Source organism: Manis javanica, chromosome X, assembly GCF_040802235.1.
Source record: "Manis javanica isolate MJ-LG chromosome X, MJ_LKY, whole genome shotgun sequence".
In the NCBI taxonomy this organism is placed as follows: Eukaryota; Metazoa; Chordata; class Mammalia; order Pholidota; family Manidae; genus Manis; species Manis javanica.
The window spans coordinates 31,246,072-31,265,711 of NC_133174.1; the positions used below are offsets into that span (position 1 = coordinate 31,246,072).

Below are 19,640 nucleotides of genomic sequence, written 5' to 3' on the forward strand. Positions count from 1 at the left end.
GGGCCTTTCCTCAGGCTCCTGATCAGTTCCCCCTCCTTCCATGGTCCTCACCCAGGTTCTTAAACCTCTTCACTCGCTAGTTCAGGTTCTCATCAGCTCAAGCCTGTAACTCATCTCACTTCTCTGCTGATAGATTTCCCTGCCAGCATTCTCTCAACTCCTCACCCAACCTCCACACTGCTTACTGCCAGTCATCTTCCTAAAACACGCACCCAGTCAGGTTGCACACTCAAACACGGTCTATAGAAGAAAGCCCCTTCTTACTTTCATGTTCAAGGCTTGGCTTGGGACGTAGGCTTTCAGAGCCCGGATGTCCTTGTACCTATCTGTGTGCCTGTAAGCCTTTTCCTTTGCTTCTCCAATTTCTCTCTGTAACTCTAATAGCCTATTATCTTTTGACCTTTGGGTTACCTCCTTAAAGAAGTCTCAAGCAGTCTCTGACAGGAAGTGGACCTACCTAAATGTGCCCGATGCTGACTCAGACACTGTGAGTTTTCCATCTTTCCTCTTTCTTCTTGCTAACTGTACTTCACAAATTGCATGGTACGGGAAATCTGATGAGTGGGCCATTCTTCCAGCATTTATCTTTTTCTGACTCAGGTACAGTTGACGAGAGGTTGTCTTTTAAAAGGTGAATAACATTACCAGAATCTAAGTATTTCAAAGAAAGAACACTCATGAAATGTTAGAATCTGAGGACCAAAGGACATATGGTCCAAAATGATTTACTGTTAACAAGATACCTTTAGAATGAGCATCCCTACTGTAAATCCAGCATTGGCTTAGTTAAGAGCATGAAGTTTAATCACTAGCACAGTTGCCTTGCCTGCCTTAATTTCTCCCAACTTCAGCAGTCATGTTTCTTAGATTTACTTCTCTCCATAGGGGCCCCCTGCTTGCAGAGGACTGTCTCTGTGGATGTGGCCACAGAGGGATGTGGTATAGCAACAAGTTAGTGATCTGGGGAGGCAGTAAGGTATGGTGGGGAGGGCTCAGACTACCAGTATGGAGATGATGCTTTATGTCTTAGCACTGCCAATAATTTCTGTGAGCTAGAGGTTTCTCATAGGTAATAGGAGGAGATTGGGCTTATTTTTGACACCCTGGAAACTAAAAGCATGGTCCATGGCCCAGCACTACTGTATCACCTGGGGCAGAGACTCTTAAACTTTGCTCGTGGCATGGCGCCCTTGGTGTCCCAGCAATCCGTTTGTAGCCCTCCTATACCTAAAGTAATACTCGATAAGCACATTTATTAAGTAGTTAGGTCAAAACACATAAGAGGCACTATCCTAATAACTTAGTGGCCATTTAAAACAATAATACACATAAACTGAAAGAAAAATATTTTTCATTCTCAAATAGCCTTGAATCCTTACTAGTGGGCTGTGCGTTGTCTGTTGGGCACTGCATGACTTGTCAACTCTTGGAGTATGATTGGACAGCCCCAGTTTCATTTCCTGGTCCACACTGATTTTTTTTTGCGCAATACTTGCTTTGTATCACAGCAACAGCTCCAAAGTCAGCTTCACCCAGGTAGGACTTCATTGAAAAAAAGCAAAGTGTGACTTACTGTTGACACTGTGAACTTACTGCTAGTAGTTTGCATGGTGTCCGGTGGATGTGGCTGCATTTCTCTTGAGATTTTAAAATACCCTGTGGTGTTCTGGACCTCGGAGTTTGTTGGAAAAGCAGTCTCAGACCTCACTCGAGGCAGAATAGATCAGAATCTTCATTTTAACAAGATGCCCCAGATGATTTATGTGCAGTTACAGTTTGAGAAGCATTGCTCAAAGCCACCAGTTACCATGAAAATTCTATTGTTTTATTTTAGGAATGGGAAAGAAAAATTGATGACCCACTGTCTCTAAGTTATAATTTCCAACTAATCATGGAATCCTTGGTTTCCTATTGCCCTTGACTTAAGCTTAGAAGAGATGCCAGCCATGTCACCCACATTCTGTCCTTTGATAAGTCTCTACTATGAGCATTTGGAAGAATATAATGACTTTATATATATATAAAGTGGGAACTCTAAGCTGTCTTTTTGTACTGACCATGCCTTACTTCCCAGGGATTCCCAGAGAGGGCTTTTCAAACTACTGGGTCACTCATGAAAGCCTTCTAGGTGGACTTTTGTGACAGTCATGTTGCTAAGATACAGAGTTTGTGTTTCTGGCACCAAAGGATAATTTTGTTCAATTTGATTTCAGATACGTCTCTTGTCATTAGTGTCTCATCAGAAACATCACTCATCCTGGTAGATTTGGACTTTTTTTTAACATTTTTGCTTTATTTACTGGCTAGGATGCTCTTTATCATTTAGTTTTCTATTCTGTGGGTTGCTATTTTACCGAGGTTTACAAAGCTCTGGTCTTACACTGTTTGTGTGGCTACCAGCTGCTCAGGGGTATCACAGCCACTGTGGGGATATGCCTTTCTCCTGGCATGCCCTTGTTAAAGCTATAGTTATGGCTTCCCAGACATTGATGGAATGCTGTCCATGGGTGTTAGAGAGAAGCTTGTGGCTCCCACCAGCACAGAATATGAGACAAGCTTTCCTTTGTACTGTCAGTGCGTGCTAGCCCATGAAGTAGATGACCTTGAGTCTACCAGTGAAAATGGAGAAAGCTGTAGGGATGGGGAGAGGAGATGGGATTGGAAATGCCCCAATGACCCTGTATACATTAGAAGAAGTGAATAAACAAAGAGTATTCACTAAACCAAAAAAAGCAACGCTTCCCCTCTCAGCAAGTTTCCTGCCTCTCCACTAACGGTCTTAGATCTTATCCTTCCTTAGGCTTGGATTTTATACATCCCCAGGAAAACAAGCAAAACAAGTGGTTTTTGCTTCCCTCCCTTGCCCTAGATGTCCCTGCTCACTGTAAAGAATAGGAATTGTAATTGAATGAAGGGGATAACTTGTGTGAAGAGATCGTTAGGATAGCACCAGACACCTCTCTTCCTTTTGTTTATTCCAGACCAGCCTTAACAGCATGATGAGTGTTTACAGTGAAACAGGAGATTATGGCAACGTGAAGGTCAGTGGTGAAATCCTTCTCCACATCAGCTACTGCTACAAAACTGGCGGGCTCTACATTTTTGTCAAGAACTGCAGAAATCTGGCCATAGGCGATGAAAAGAAACACAGGACAGACGCGTAAGCACAGAGCATATTCCTCTGACTGTTGCAGCCGCTGCGTCCTTTGTCAGATGTGTGTTTCTTTTTCATTACCATTCCCTTTGATTCAGAGCCTTCACAGAAAGTTGTCACTTTCCTCCTGTGCCACACTTCTAAATAATCTCTGAAGAGCATGTATAGCGGTGGTGTCCGTGGTAACCTGATTTTTTTTTTTGAGAGGGCATCTCTCATATTTATTGATCAAATGGTTGTTAACAACAATAAAATTCTGTATAGGGGAGTCAATGCTCAATGCACAATCATTAATCCATCTCAAGCCTAATTCTCGTCAGTCTCCAATCTTCTGAAGCATAACGAACAAGTTCTTACATGGTGAACGAATTCTTACATAGTGAATAAGTTCTGACATGGTGAACAGTACAAGGGCAGTCATCACAGAAACTTTCGGTTTTGATCACGTATTATGAACTATAAACAATCAGGTCAAATATGAATATTCGTTTGATTTTTATACTTGATTTATATGTGGATCCCACATTTCTCCCTTTATTATTATTATTATTTTTATTTTTAATAAAATGCTGAAGTGGTAGGTAGATGCAAGATAAAGGTAGAAAACATAGTTTAGTGCTGTAAGAGGCCAAATGTAGATGATCAGGTGTGTGCCTATGGACTAAGTATTAATCTGAGCTAGACAAGGGCAGCAAAACATCCATGGATGCAGAAGATTTCTTTCAAAACAGGGGGGGTGAGGTTCTGAGCCTCACCTCTGTTGATCCCCAATTTCTCACCTGATGGCCCCCCTGCAACTGTGCCTGTCTTAGGTTGTTCCTCCCTTGAGGAATCTTACCCGTCTCTGGCTAACCAGTCATCTTCCGGGGCCATACAGGGAAATGCAAAGTTGGTAAGTGAGAGAGAAGCCATATTGTTTGAAAAGGTTAGCTTTTTACTTCTTTGCAGATTTATGCCCTGTGGCTTCTATGCCCAGTACTTGTCTCGAGGTATCTTTACCACCTGGAGGAATTATGATACTCGGTAAATTCGATATGAGGCACGAATTCTATTTAAGGGTTGTAATTAGGAAGGAAGAAGAAAAGCTATAGAGGTAGCATATGGAAGAAAACATGGGAGGATTGATTATTTCTTTGACATATCTTCTTGTAGAGTACCTTAAGCATGTATAGGTTTTAAACTACTAACTAACTTGCACACACATATTAACATAATAGGAATACGGTGACATAAAAGAAGCAAATCTATAATTACCAGCCATCTCCAGTGAAGCCAAGAAAACCAGTTAGGCACCCTAGGCATTTGTGAAAATTTGTCTATGATATGATGGATATTGTCCAACTGTACTTGAACAGTCTGAGAGAAATCAGACAAATTAAAGCAACCCATTTCTGGGATCTGTTCACATCCCATATGTTCTTTTAACCATAGATAGTCTATAGTTGTAAGATTTTGGAGTGCTACAACTTGCACCCCTCCCAACTCCTGGTTGAGTTCCAACAGTACAGATCCACTCAAATTCGTTGTCTCACTGTATGCACATGCCAGCCTAGACATCTCCCTCATTCCAATGGCAAGTCCAGGAAACAGTGGGATGGACGCAGCCACAACCGCAGCATCGCCTGGATCCCTGTGGAGGCTTTTTGATAATCATCCCCCGGCACGAGTCCTCCAGAGAGTGCTGATGCCAGAAGCTCCTCCTCATATCGTATCTTAGTTCATTTTCTGGGTAGCCAAGCTAGGCTTTGATCTTCTGCATAAAAACAAACAGACCCTTTGCCCACACTTTGACATGCCCTCTATACCACTGTGTAGAACTCATTGGAGGTCAGCACACAGGAACTGCTTTATTTTTTTATTTTTATTTTTTTATTTTTATTAAGAGAAAGGAATATTATCAGAAAAGAGTACCTCCATAGCCGATCATCTGACACCCTTTAAGTGCTCAAAATTAAGGATATTTAAAGCATGCGTTAATCTTTGATTTACCAATAGTTTTATCCTATCAAGGAGTAATCCCCCCTTTTCTTTCTTTCTTTTTTTTTTTTTTAAATCTTTAATCTACACTTACATGAAGAATACTATGTTTACTATGCTCTCCCCTATACGTGGTAACCTGATTTTTAAAAAACTCTTAGTCAACATGATTCAGGACTTACAGATTCATAGTTTACACAGGGGCTGCTCTTTGAGATAGAAGGCTGGCAGGTTAGCACATCCCAGGATGTACCAGGGTATCCTGTTAAGTTTTGTTCTGGGAAACACTCCAGAGAAAAATACCAAGCTGTTAGCCCAAATGAGCAATTTCAAGACTCAGGATTCCAGGGATCAGCCTGGAAGCGCAGGTGTGGACCATAGCATATTGGAGGGAAGCTAGATAGAAAGATGTTGCCAGGGGCTCCGAAGATCACTGCCAGGTGGGACAATTTGTTAGGAGGACTCACAGGTCTCTCCATGTAGTCAGGATCAGCAAAAGGGGAAAGGCATATGTGGCAAAGTCTGAAGAATCCAGGCCTAAGCTTCCGGTTACCTTCTTCCAGTGGAGTCACACAAGATGTGCTTAATTCCTCCGGCAGCCAGTTGCGACGACACTTGTGAAATGTTGTGTACCAGAGAAGCTCATTTAGAGATTTCAGCTGGTCACATTTCAAAATTCGTCTTCCAGGAGGAAAGCAGGTGTTCAGTGTGAGGTATATTGTTCTTAGAAATAGTTGAGTCACAGTGAACCCCTTTTGTCTATTTTGGGAATGATGAGAATCCTCCTGAAATCCACATTCCTGGATGCCAATCAAGGGCCAGCCTTGTAAGAAGTCATTCCTAAGGACAGTAGTCTCAGGCCCGCTGTGTTGCCCCTTTTGCTACGTAATGGACAGCATAGGTTCAATAAACAACTCAGCAAAGCTGTTTCAAGTGTCCTAAGGTAGACAAACGGATTCTGAGTACAGACTGGTCTACCTACTTCCTCAGTTAAGTATCAGAGGGCTTCAGGGCCAGTGTAATCATCTAGGCTAGCATGGGAAGGGACCGCCTAGAGCCCCAGCAGATGTGCTTCACAGCTTGGGTAGCTTCTTGTACATTCCAGTCTCACACATCTCGTATAGTTCTGAGTTGGCCAAGGTGTCCCTGCTCCAGGAGGCTCCTGGGATGGCTCCAGGCAAGGTGTGTTGTGTAGAGCTGCTGTTGTGACTTCAGGTTATTTTATTTTCTACTTCTTCTTTTCCACCATTGGCTTTCATTCACCCATTACCACTGACATCACTCATCAGAAGTCTCCACTCATCTGAATGGAGCAGAATATAACCCCATAATACTTTGTGAGGCCATTGATCATAATAATAGGTTACAGCTATCAAGTAATATAATATGGCAGCTCCTTGTAGGTATCAACTAAGCCTCGCAGTACCATACATTAGATACTGTTATGATCCCAGCTTTACAGATGAGGAAACTGAGGCACAGAGTGGTTAAGGGAGCTCTTGTGCTTACCAAAGCCAGTGATGCCTGGAGTGATCAAGCCCACTTGCCTGGACTCTATAAAGTCTACACTCTACCACTACACTTCAGTGTTGCTCTCTTACTGAAGGCCCAGCATTGTATTTTAAGGTATCCTGTTATGTAGACCACATTCTCTTTGGTTCTGCCTCTTATGCTCACTGACCTAGTTCCTTCACCTCGTTTATTGCCAGGAATTTCTTGCAAAGTAGATGTTTCCCAATAATTACCTCTATCTTTTCTCATCTACAGTTATGTCAAGTCATACCTTCTTCCTGACAAGTCCAGAAACAATAAGCGTAAGACCAAAATCAGAACAGGCACCAATCCAGAATTCAATGAAACACTGAAGGTAAATAAATACTCTCTCATAGTAACTCAGTCATGCTGTTCACAAACACATTGGTTTAAAAGAAACTGCAAGAATTTTCCTGTCAAGGCTTATATATATGTTCTAGAAAAAGCAAAAATTGAATAAATTAGCATAGTACCCTTGACTTCTCTAACAGTTTTGGAAACGAAAATATGCACACCACCCTGATTCTATTCTGTTTCTCTGCGGCTGCTGAAGTTGTACCTTCAGTAGAGATGATTCAGCAAAATTTTATCTGTGCTGGTCATCTTGTCAAAAAATATGTTTCACCCTTGGGAAAACTGTGTTTTTATTAGTTCCGATTAAAAGAAGTTTGGCACAGTTTTGACCCTAACTTTACAGATCACTTTGTACACACTTGTGCTAACATAGCATGAATATGTGCTGTTTCTTAGTGGAGTTTCAAAATTTCACTAAATTTAGGCATATGGTTCATGAACAGTGGAGATGCAGGACTGGCTTTGAGAACTCTCAGGGAAAGTGGCCTAGATGAGATATGACCCAGGACTCAATCCTAGGGAAATTACTTTTCCCCAGGGGCTGCCATGTAACAACCCTTTCTCACACCCTGGACCAATCTAGCGTGGTAAGAAAGATCCGGGGAAACTGGCATGTAGAAGTTACCGCCAGTGCAGGGGAATTTGTGGACCTTGGGCCCAGAGTGATGGAGTCATAGGCCACCATAACAGGAAGTTGGTGAGTGGGGGGTGCAGGGGGAGGGGGTGGCACATGTCCGTGGGGTCCTGCATAGAATATCAAGACAGATCAAAGGGAGAATGAGTGAATAAATACAGGCAGATGGTGAATCTAGTGGCCATAACAGGATGGCAGAAATGAGCCCAGGCAGCACAGATGGAGTGACGTGGTGAACTCAGGAAGCAGGGAGCCAAGGTTGGTCATGCCAAGAACAGCAAGGACAGGTGTCGATGCAAATCCGTGATCAGAAATCAGTCCATCCAAAGCATGTCCTCGGTGGCAGTCGCACAGAACAAGCAGGAGATTTGAAGGTGTGTGGCATGTGGCCCTGGAAAACATTCTGCTGGAAAAGGAAAAGCTACCCCAGCAATATTTTCTTTCTGCTCAATCTACATATGTATCTATTCACCCCTGTACTTAGGCTGGACTTTAAGAAGTCTGGTGTTTGCAAGTTGCTCCCTGCCAGCACTTTTCTGGATTTGGGGGTTCTTAAGAATTAAATAAGATAGAGAAGTTGGAGAATTGACGTGTTAAATATTGAGCTTGCAAGGTAGATGTTGACAAAATGATTAGGCAAGTGAAAAATGGATAAAACCGGAAAGGTGAAAAGCTTCATCACCTAACACTTGTTATACAATAACTTAAGTTTATCGATTCCCCTGCAAATAATTTGTTGATATATCTTTTAGTGCTACGTCTAACACAAAATGAGTTTATACAATAGAACTTCATTCATAGCACAAACAGAGAAAGAAAAGTGCTTTTCTGTGTGTGTTAGTTCATAATACTAATGCATATGATCTGAGAGATGGTGGAAGTAAATTTCAACCTGTCCTAGAATGGGGCAGAGCCCTCCTTGTGGAGTGTGATGTTGTCAATCTCATTTGTAGTACACCATCAGCCATGCCCAGCTGGAAACAAGAACTCTGCAGCTCTCGGTCTGGCATTACGATCGATTTGGACGCAACAGCTTCCTCGGGGAGGTGGAGATTCCTTTTGGCTCCTGGAACTTTGAAAATCCAAGTGATGAGTGGTTTGTGCTTCAGCCCAAGGTAGATAATGCTTTCAGATTAATCAAACAGTTATGCGACAAGATGAGTCATGAGCAAAATTGATGTCACAGGCCTAAAGACTCTGAAGATGCGCAATTTTCAAGTGATAATCCAAAAAGATTAGTGCAGCTAATTTTGGAGTGATACAATAAGTGTAAATCCATTCTTTTGGAAATCCTTCAGTACAGACAACTCTGTATGATGCAAGCCACATAATCATATATATTAATAATTGAATTACTAAAATTTTATTCATCTTTTGAAGGTTTCCATGGGTAAGTAAAAGGAGTACATTATATGATCCTATTAGGAAGAGAAAGCATTCATTTTCACATAAGCAAAAACAAATCCAGAGTTAGATCTGTCTCAGAACATTCTCTCTAGCTGTCATTCTCCACAATTCGGACATAAGCAAGAGTGGTCTTACCTTGGCTCACATGAGGAAGTGACCACTAGTTAAAGTGTCTGGCTTCCTACAGTCCTGCTTTTGAGATTCATAACCCAGATCTTGAGTTATAGTCAGCAAAACAATCTCAAAGCTGGTTCTGGAAGTTAAATGCCGATATGGTATGTTCTAAACTAGACCAACAGTACCTTGGCTTTGCTGTATGCGACTGAAGTCTTTCCTCATTTACAGTAATTTTTAAAGTCAGAAGTGAGGTGAATACATTTATGTAACCAGAGATTGTTCTTTATATACAGGGAGGCAAAAAGAACGTGATGGTAAAGATAGTGGACTCATATCAGACTTCCTGGGTTCAGTCCTGGCTTCATGACTGACTGACTGTGTGACTGTGGGCCAATCACTTAACTTCCCAGGCCTTGGCATTCTCGTGTGTGGTACAATAATTGGACACAGCTCATGGGGATGCTGTGAGTGTGAGGCTTGAAGAAGCATTCTATGTGTTGTTCATGGTATTGTGTAGGGCACATTGTAAGCTCTTAATAAACCCTAGGTAGTATTTATGTTACATTGGAGTCCTTTTATTGCAATTGGCAGAAACCCCAGCTCACACTGCTCAAAAAATAAAAGTAAATTACTGGCCAGTGATGATAAGCATGGCTTGATTCAGATGTGCAGATCTTCTCAGGCCCTGGACTCTCTTGATCTCTTTCCTCCATGTTGGCTTCATTTTCAGACTTCAAGCAGTTTTGGCCTCCCTCCCTAGCTCCAGATATGCTTCTCTTGAACACTACAGTAGCTACAAGCTTCTCAGGCTCGCCCCACACTGTCCAGGAGAGGAGAGAGTTCTTTCTCCTCCAACAGTACCCTGGGCCTGTTCTCCTAACTCTCATACATTATTTGTCCATCCTGAGCTAATCACTGTGACCAGGGAGGTGAGCTACATTTGCTGGCTTAAGGCAATCAGAACATACCCTGGTCATAAAAGTGGTATTGCTCCAAAGGAAATCCAGGTACAGTAGTACCAGCAGAATGGTGAGTGGTGCTAGACAGCAAAACCAGGCGTGGATCATCAGTAACAATAAACGTTGCTCATCCTTGATAGCTGCATTGTTCACATCAAATGGTTACAACATCCATTGTCAGGTAAGTGTCATCGTCCTCATTTTATATGCAGAGACTGAGACTCAGAAGGTAAATGCAACTTTCTGGTGGGGTTTTATAACTGTTGACCTCGAACTTGGTGTAAATAACTCATGGAACATCTTGAGGACGTATATTTGGGTAGTGGATAAAATTGACAATAAAGTATAATAGAAATCCTGAAACAAAATAACTGCAAGCCCATGACTAATATAAGTGTGACAGAAATAGGAGGCACGATATTAACGACAAATAAGTCCACAATAGCGTAGCATTCCCCTGGCATTAAACATGGGAAATATTTGGTCATTACAGCACTAAGTCTCTTGAAGCTGAATGCAAGGCCTCACCATACAGGGTGGCACCAAACATGACTAACCAGCCTCCCATCACTTGCTGCCTTTGTGTAACGGGCAAGCATCATAGAATCATAGTTAGAAAATGTCTAAGACATCTTATTATGTGTGACGCAGATGAGGACAAGTAATACGCATGTCAGCACATAAAGTTAACTTGTCTGTCATAGATGCAACATTAAAGCACACAGGGGTTCTTTGGAAACTGGCTTGGAGGGTTTTCCACCAGTTTGCTGGAAATGGTTGAAGTGCGTGCACTGGACTGATACCTAAACTCTCCCAGACCTCTCCCAGGTGTCCTCTGTGCTTGGGCCCAACAACTCTCCATGCTAGTCTCCTTCACATTGCCACTGAGTGGTTCCACTTTCTTTCTTAAGGGAGAAGCATCTCTCCAAGGAGAAGCCTGCTCAAAATAGAAAAGTTCTGATTGTGTTTAATGTCTGTAGAATTCTGTCAGTCTTCTGCCAAATCCCCTTAGATTCCTGTAACCTTTTGGGAGTTTTGCCCCCAAAAGCCTTCACCTGAGGTTTTCTTTAAAAGACTGTCATCAGGCTACTGTAGCTTTTCCCCACATGGGCAGAGAACCCAAAGTTCCTAGAAGCTTATGTACTGGCTGCCATGAGGCAGTCCTTGGCCATTAACTGAGAGATGGGGGAGTCTGAAAGCCCAACTCCCTTACTGAGAGTGGGGAAAGCTCCAGAGTGTTACATAAACTCCAGAGCTCCTCTGCCAGATCAGGCTGACCGCTGCCCGGCTTCCTGCCCTCCATGACCTATTTCCCTGACCCCTTCACTGGTCTGGCCTGGGAGCACTTCCTAATAAGTCCCTCACAGTCCCCCATGGTCAGTCGGCTTCTGGGGAACCCAGCATGAGTCAGTGGCTGAATCCATGTCATCCTTCTCTGCCAAGCTTCCTCTGTGGACTCGGACGTCCTTAGATGCCACACCTCCCACAAGTGGGGAGGGCAGTGTGACACATTCCCTATGCTGCCTCCCACCCTTAGTGGCTCATCCTCAGCTGAGCTGGGCTCTGTGTAGTTGACTGTCAGCCAGCTGGGAGAAGTGCCACTTCACCCTCAGTCTCCTGTCTCAGTCATTTCCATGCAACAGTCACTTTGCCAGCTGTAGGGTGAGCAACCCTGGAGACTTGATGTGTCTTGTAGATTATCCTGCTGAGGAATGAAGTGGGAGCTCCAGGGCCCAACTTCCTCAGTAACAGGAGATCAGAATTACTAGTCCTTAAGCATTCAGAAGTACTGAGGTCCTTTTGCAGTGAGAATACTGGAAAGACATAGCACCTTACTGCTTATTGACTGTTGGTGAAGCAAGCTACCACCTTGTTTTGGCCAGGTCTCCCAACACTAAGCCCATGACAACACTTACTGCATGACATGGCGTTGTTTCTTTAGCTATAACTCATTATCTTTCTAAAAGGCATGTTAGTAGTTAGACAAGAAGGGATCGTCAGTATGTATTGTCTTCCATGGATACCCCAGAAGTTACTATTGTAAAAACAAGGACCTTTGAAGATCAACAGCAAGTCTAAGTGGTTTTCCAAGGAAATGTCTCTGTTCCACCTTTAGGCAGAGAGTAAGCATAGGTTTCCATGGAATGACTCTGGAGCTGGCCTGGGCAGTTCTGGCAGGCTTGTCTGAAATGTGTTACCCCACCTTAGACCTGTAAGTAGACTGGGAACTCTGCTTCCTACTCGGTCTCTCTGTCTCTCTCTCCCTCCCTCCCTCCCTCATCCCCATCCCTCTCTCTGTCTTCTCAAAAAGCAGATGATGGTGGGTGTTACCTGATTATGCCACCCTCCTGCTCAGTCAGATACCACTGCTTCCCCACTGCTTTGGGATATGGTTTGAACCAATCCTAACATTGGCCTGGCCCCAGCGCTCCCTTCATATGGCCCAGCCTTCTGTCGCAGAGGTGGTGTCTGTGCTCTACCCCATCCCCATTTGCATGCATATGTGGCTCCCCCGTGGCTCTCACTCCCACCAGCCAATGCCTGCGGATCTTTGAGGGAGGGTTCTCTCAGGCTGCTGTTGTGGGCTTGGTCTGTGGACCTGGAAAGCCAGAATAGCTTGGGTATTTAAGTCTCCTGGGGGTTGAGGACAGAGCCCTGGATCAATAACTGAAATGTGAAGGTACACGACTGAGCAAAAGCTGCTCTCCATGAAACGGCCTGATATCGCAACCTTGTTAAGCCTCATCACTCTGTGGTCCCGCCTCCCCACTACCCTTCCTGATGAAACACTGTAACAGATAGTCACATCTTAGGGTCTCCTGGGGAATCCCCAGTAGACACCTGGCTTCCATCTTCCGTGCTCCTACCTCCATGCACGCACATCTCTAATCACATCTGATGTCCTATCAGTCCTTGAGCACGTTCTGCACAGTCTCCACTGCATTTTGCTCATCTTGCTTTCTTACCCAGAGACTAACCTTGTTTCCACTCCATCTTCATCTGCCGTCATCTCTCCCATCCTTTAAGGACCAGACAAGGGCCACCTCTGTATCCCAATCTGGATTACCCTCTCTCTTCCCACAGTAGTGTCTTTGTATTGTCTTGGACTGACTGTCATCGTTTGTCTGACTTTGAGCTTGCTGTGTAGTAGAAGCCCTGTTGTCCCAGAAATCAGGACTGACAGTAGGTCAGCTGGGGGGGAAAGTCACACAAATCACACACATGCAAACACACCAGCCCAATGGATTTCTTAATCATTGATTTTACCATAAACAAATGTGCATTCATTTTCAAGTTTTTTAAAATAGGGACAATTCGTTTTGCTGGAGTGTGGTTTCAGTGATTAAAATTCTGTCATACTTTTCTGGCATGAATGCTGACCCTGATGCATCCTAACAGTTTCTAGTTTGAGTTTCTCTGAAGTGAAGCAGGAACTTAACACTCTCAAAGTAAAGCAAATGCAAAATATTCCTAAACATTCATATTTTTTTCTAATCTTTTACAGTTCTAAGCCCAAATATAATCCAATAGCAAGTTTATTTTCAAATCTTTAGCCCTTCTTAAGTGTTGAACTTACTTTTTATACTCTTCAGATTATCTGATATTAAATTATATAATTAGAACTGCAAATATGCCTGGTATAAAAAGTTTGGGGGACTAATGCAGCTGACCTTTGGTGAGCAGGCATTTTAACTGCTGGGAGCAGTCATGCATGGTCTTTGTACAGAGGGTCCTGCTCTTCATGGGGAGTGGAGAGCATTAATCTGATGAATCAGTTAAATAAGGGCAGATTAACAGAGCCTCTGTTGAATATGTATCTCCTGGATAGACTGAAACTCACTGAAAGCAGGGTCTATGTCTTATATGTCCCCACAGCATTTAGCAAAATACCTTAACAGCATTCCTGCAAGAAGGCATTCTGTGTGTTGGCAGAATTGAATTAATTGAACTGAATTCAATTCAGAATTGAATTCTACCCTTTCCTAGCTGGAACTGGTTGAATAATGTGAAATGGTATTATGCCAGGAGAAGACAGTGCCTTGGAATTTCCTTGCAAGAGGACCAAAAATGCCCCAAGACATCAGATATGTGCAGGCAGCAAGATGACTCCCTCCCTTGAATTCTTCTTCATGTGATAATCTACAAGATATTATCTTTACTGCTTTCTACTCTCACAAGAGTTGAGGACTGTATTTTTATGAAGCCCTCAGTAAAATTAAAGCTAAAAACCAATGGAACAGTAATAAATCCTAATAATGCATGCTTTGATCCCTAATATATATATTAGTATGTGGCACCTGCACATATCTCTTTTTCCTACCAACATACCAAAGATCCCAACCAAAAGCAAATAGAACCTTCACCAGTTAGCTCTTGCTGGATAGAAAACTCCCTGAACCTTGGTGGCTTAAAACAATTTATTATTATTGCTCAAGATTGTGTGGGGTGACTGAGCTCAGCTAGGTGGTTCTACTTAAGGTCTGTCGTGTGGTTGCAGCTAGATGGTAGCCTGAGGCTGAAGTCCTCTGAAGGTTTGACTGGGCTGGTCGGCCAAGTTGGCTGCCTCACACCTAATGCTGGCTACCAGCTGGGAACTCAGCGAGGCCTGCCAACTGGAGCATTTACCTGTGGCTTCTCCATGCATCTTGGGCCTCCATCATGAGTTCTCACAGGGAGCATTCAAAAATGTCCATTCCTAGTGAGGAAGCAGAAGCTGTTGATCTTAAGGCCTGGGCCCAGAAACTGGCATGTTGTCGCTTCTGCCATATTCTACTAGTCAAAGCTATCACAGAGTGCACTCAGGTCAAAAGAAAGAGGACAAATACCCCAACTGTCCTTGGCTGTGGTATCAACAAAGTAGTGCCCTCTCTCATCTGCCATCGTGTCCATTATAATTTTCCACTTGTGACATGCACATACACCAGAATTTACTGAAACTGTCAATACAGCCAGGAATATCCTTTTACAAGGTGCTCAGTTTAAAGTACTCAGATTAAATATTGGATGGAAAGTCTGTTTCACCATCTAATCTCACCTTTGCCACTGGTAAGAAGGTTGAGTAAAATGCTTCCAAAAATTTTCCCATACCTCTTAGTAAATTTAACCACCACAAAGAGGAAAGAAAGTCAGGCAAGGATTCCTTTTCTTTGTGATGGTCTCAGTCTTCTTTGCTGAGGCTTGAGCGGCCTCCGGCTTTGCTGGGAGCGTTGGGGTTTCTGGATTCTTTCAGTCTGTCCTCTCTCAGCGGGGAAACAGTACCCAGCCGCAAGCAACTTGGAGCTCAGGAGTCACGTTTCTGAAGGAAAAGCCTGAGAAAGTACACTGCTCTTCTCACCCTATTCGTGAGAAAAGCTCAGTTGGCTCAATGGCAGTGGGAGACCTACAGAACAGTGGCTAAGGGTGTATGTTCATAATTATAAATTAACCTTTTGATTCTGAGATGATAGATCCACATGCAGCCATAAAAAAGAGTACAGAGATCTCACGTATCCTTTCCCAGTTTCTCCCAGTGGTAACATCTTCAAAGCTGTGGTGCCAGCACTACAGCCAGGGTTGGTGGCATTGATACAGTCCACCCGTCTTATTCAGATGTGCTTGGTTTTCACTTGGGTGTATGTGTGTTTAGCTCGAAGCAATTTATTGTTTGCATGGCTTTGTGTCTCCACCACTACAGCCAAGATACAGAACGATTTCATCACCACGGGGATCCCTTGTGCTCTTTAGTAGCCACCCCCACCTCCCTCCTGCCACTCCATCCCTAACTCCTAGCAACCAGTAATCTGTTCTCCATAGTTATTATTTCATTGTTTCAAGACTTTCACATAAATGGAATTGTACAGGGCGTGTCCTTCTGAGCTAGCTTCTTTCATTCAGCATAATTGCCTAGAGATTCATCAAACTGGTTGCATGCATCAATCATGACTCTTTTTATTGCTGACTAGTATTCTGTGGTATGGATGTACCACCGTTTGTCTGGCCATTCACCTGGTGAAAAACATCCAGCTTGTTTCCAGTGTTCTGCTATTATAAAGATGATACAAATATTTGTGGGCAGGTTTTTGTGTGGACATAATCTTTTATTTCCCTGGGATAAATGCCCAAGAGTGCAACTGCTAGGCTGTGTGGTAGTTACATGTTTAGTCTTGTAAGAAACGGCCAAACGTTTTCCAGCATGGCTACACAATTTTACATTCTCACCAGCGATATTTGGGTCAACCAGTTTTTCCACACTGAATTTTAATGATGTGAATTAGGAGTATAGCTTTTTAATAATTGGTGGCCGGCTGCCTGATGTGAACCAAGCTTTGCTGCCTGCCACCCCCTTCTTGGCTACCTAGGAAGGCCTTGCAGTGGCAAGGACATGCAGGGAGAAGTGTCTTCTGGAGCTGTTTTCAGTGGCATCTTTACTCCTGCCTCAAATCCAAAACTATGTGTATGCTCAGGGACGGTTCCAGTCCTCAGTCAACCGCAGATGCTCAATATCCATTGACTGACCACACATGTGTTATATATCTCCTCTGTAATTCCTATTACTTTAATATTAAAAGTTGCGTGCAAATACCTGTGTGAACTTTTCCAGTCTCTTTTCTCATACTTAAGGCATCTCTTAAACCAGTAAGTGCTAACATTGTTGAATGAGAATGGATTGTCGCATTTAGGGCACCAAATAAATAGTGTACTTTCAAACACTTATTATTGAGCTACAAAATAATAAGCCAGGCATGCTCTCTCCTTCATTTCACCCATCTCCCTCTGGCCAGGTGGAATTTGCTGCTGACACTGGCCTTCAGTACAAAGGAGAGCTGAAAGTTGTTTTACGTTACATTCCCCCAGAGGAGAACCAGGCACTACCACTAGGACAACTCCAAGGTAGAGTAAAAATCATTGACTTTGGTCAACAACAATTCTGTTTCTAGAAGTGAGCAGGGAGCAGGAATTGGACTATCTTCCTTTGCATTACACAGATGCACTGTAAAGGGGCAGGTGTCATGTCTTTTGAGGAGAGTTGGGAAGTGCATACTATATGGGGAAGGGTGCAGGATTCTTATGTAAGAACCAGCCTTAATGGTGAGATTTGTATCCTGAAAGTCCTGGAAGATATAGGATCTTCCCCAGGGCAGGGTGGGGGGAATGGGGGGGCAGACTGCTGAGAGGGGAGGTGTAGAAAGCTGCTGTACAGATCTATGACCTTCACAGCTATTTGGGAAGTCTTGAGGACAAGGTTGATGTTGAACACAGAATGTGAAGGAGAAATCCAGATGGAGTCAACTTTTAAATCGCTCTTTCCCTTCTCCTTCCATCAACTCAGAGGCAGCCTCCTCTCTCCTTCCATTCACCATTGCTCTCTTCAGTGTGATCTGGTGCAAGTCACTTTCAGCCTCAGTTTCCTCACTTCATAAGGACATTGCAAGGATTAAATATGTTCATTCATACAAAGTGCTTAAAACAGCACTAAATAAAGGTGGAGGTAGTAGTTATTATTCATGTTTAGCATCTCTCTTCAGAATAAAAATGTGATGTGGGAAGAGCTGCTCTCCCCCAAAAATGTAACTGTGCCTGGTCCATAGCCTTTAGAGCTGGTCTTGCATGGACCTGACAATTTTATAAGGCTAAAATAGCCAAGAAGGGAGTTGTGGAATTTTCTCTTTTGGAGTCTTAACACTTGTGTGTGGCTTCCACTATATTTCTCACTAAGAGCAAGAATGTGGCCCATGTACCTTTCAGGGTCTTTTGCATTTTATTTCTTTATACCCTGTGAAAAGGTAGAGCTTGTAGGGGAGTATTTACAATTTTACATTTTTTGTTTGTTGTTTTCAACAAACACAAATGAAAGACCTCTCTGGAAGGAGTCCAATGGGGCAAAAACATTTAAATGAATACATGGGAAACTACACTAACGTGAAAACTGATTCAGTCAGCAAATGAAATAAATCTTGGTGTATTTCCTTTGTCAGTTCTTAAATGGAACCTATGATCCACCTGTCTTCTTATTTTCTCCTCTCTCTCTCTTTCATTTTTCTTTTTCTCTCTGTTTCATTTTGACAGCTGATGCAGGAAAGAAGACCTTTAAAAGGGGGATGAGGAAGGAGTTGCCTGTAACCTCTGGAGGAATACTGGAAGTGTTCATCAAAGAGGCCAAGAATTTGACAGCAGTGAAGTCGGGAGGCACTTCTGATAGCTTTGTGAAGGGGTAAGTTTGTTTTAACTCATTCCAGACACTTGATGGGGCGTGAAAGGATCTGTGGTTCTACTAGACAGTGGTAGTTGTGAGGCTCTATGTTCTTATTCTAAATGTATTAGGGAAGAGCCCACCTTGAGCGCTGGCTCTCACCTCTGACACAATATGCCTGTACATGGAACTGCTTATTCTAGCTTGCAGCCGGCTTCCAACATGTTTCAGGATTTCCCATCACTCTCACCCTCAAGACTGGCAAATCTTCCCATGAAATTCATGTCTCAAAGGAGAAAGCATGATTTTCTACATGTCATATATTTTATTGTCTTTGTTATCATGCAGTGCTTGTAGCATGCAAAAACAACCAAACTATGGGACCTGTGGCATTTGGCTCTTTGAGGGGCAGTGGTAAAAAGTGGAGCTGCCAGGGCACCTTTCCCAGAGAGAGTCACTGAAGAGTGCTTTGGGGAAGCTCTGTGACTGTTTCTTGGGCGTCTGTGCCCACTTTGGGGAGCACAGGGCAATGTCTTGAAGGAATGCAGCCCTTTACATGGACATTCTTGCCCATTCTAGGCAACTCAAATAACCAATCTCTTTTGATCTCTATTTGAGATTTTTCTCTGACAAGTAGAGGAATTAGAGCCAGAAGGATATTTTTCATTCATTCAAACAAACACATGAGCGCACATGCACAAGCACTAAATACGGCCGCTGCAGACACAAGACCTGGGCCCTGCCCTCACGGAGCACCATAAACACCTGAGGTGAACCATACTCCTGCTAGGCCAGCCCTGAAGTTCACTTGTTGAGTCAGACGACGATATTGTCCCTCTCCTTCATTCTTCTTAGGCAAGTGTGATTTTCCCTGCCAGGAACTGAGTCAAGCTTTTGCCCTCCCATGTTCTAATTTTGATAAAGCCAGTACTAAGGAGAAGCAGGTATGGAGGGCCTCCCCACGGGTGAGGGGGTGTGCCCGAACCCCAGCCCATCTGCCCTTCCCTCGTCGTCTCACAGGAGGTGTAAGCATCAAAGAAATGCTTTAGCTGGGCCCTCCCTCGCTGTTTGCCTCACCTGCCCTCCCGTCAGCTCAGGCCTCTTTCCACCCACAGTCTGGCGGCAAGAGGGCATTGCTTCCTCACCTGTGACTGCGTTGTGGTCTTGCAGGGGTGATATAACATCTTCTGAAATAGATTTCACTTCATCATGTTGAACATTTATGGAGCAGAGATCATAAAGGACGGTATCTTTGTTCTGTAATGAGAGAAAAGACCAGTAACTTTCTAGTAAATTCTTTCCCTAGTTACACTTGAACAGGAGGCTGATTTTAAG

At 43.4% G+C, this 19,640-nt stretch overlaps 1 protein-coding gene across 3 annotated transcripts in view; it reads left to right on the forward strand.

Moving 5' to 3' along the window:
- SYTL5 (synaptotagmin like 5) overlaps window positions 1-19,640 on the forward strand; it is a 239,796-nt gene that overhangs the window by 186,491 nt on the left and 33,665 nt on the right. For 2 of the 3 annotated variants that reach the window (XM_037001524.2, XM_037001525.2), the window contains exons 11-15: window positions 2,982-3,160; window positions 6,899-6,998; window positions 8,606-8,767; window positions 16,897-17,005; window positions 18,182-18,326. In XM_037001524.2, the coding sequence (XP_036857419.2) occupies window positions 2,982-3,160; window positions 6,899-6,998; window positions 8,606-8,767; window positions 16,897-17,005; window positions 18,182-18,326 (695 nt within the window). Of the gene's footprint in view, window positions 1-421; window positions 488-2,981; window positions 3,161-6,898; window positions 6,999-8,605; window positions 8,768-16,896; window positions 17,006-18,181; window positions 18,327-19,640 lie in introns of all 3 variants that reach the window. The other variant, XM_037001520.2, reaches the window with a different exon arrangement.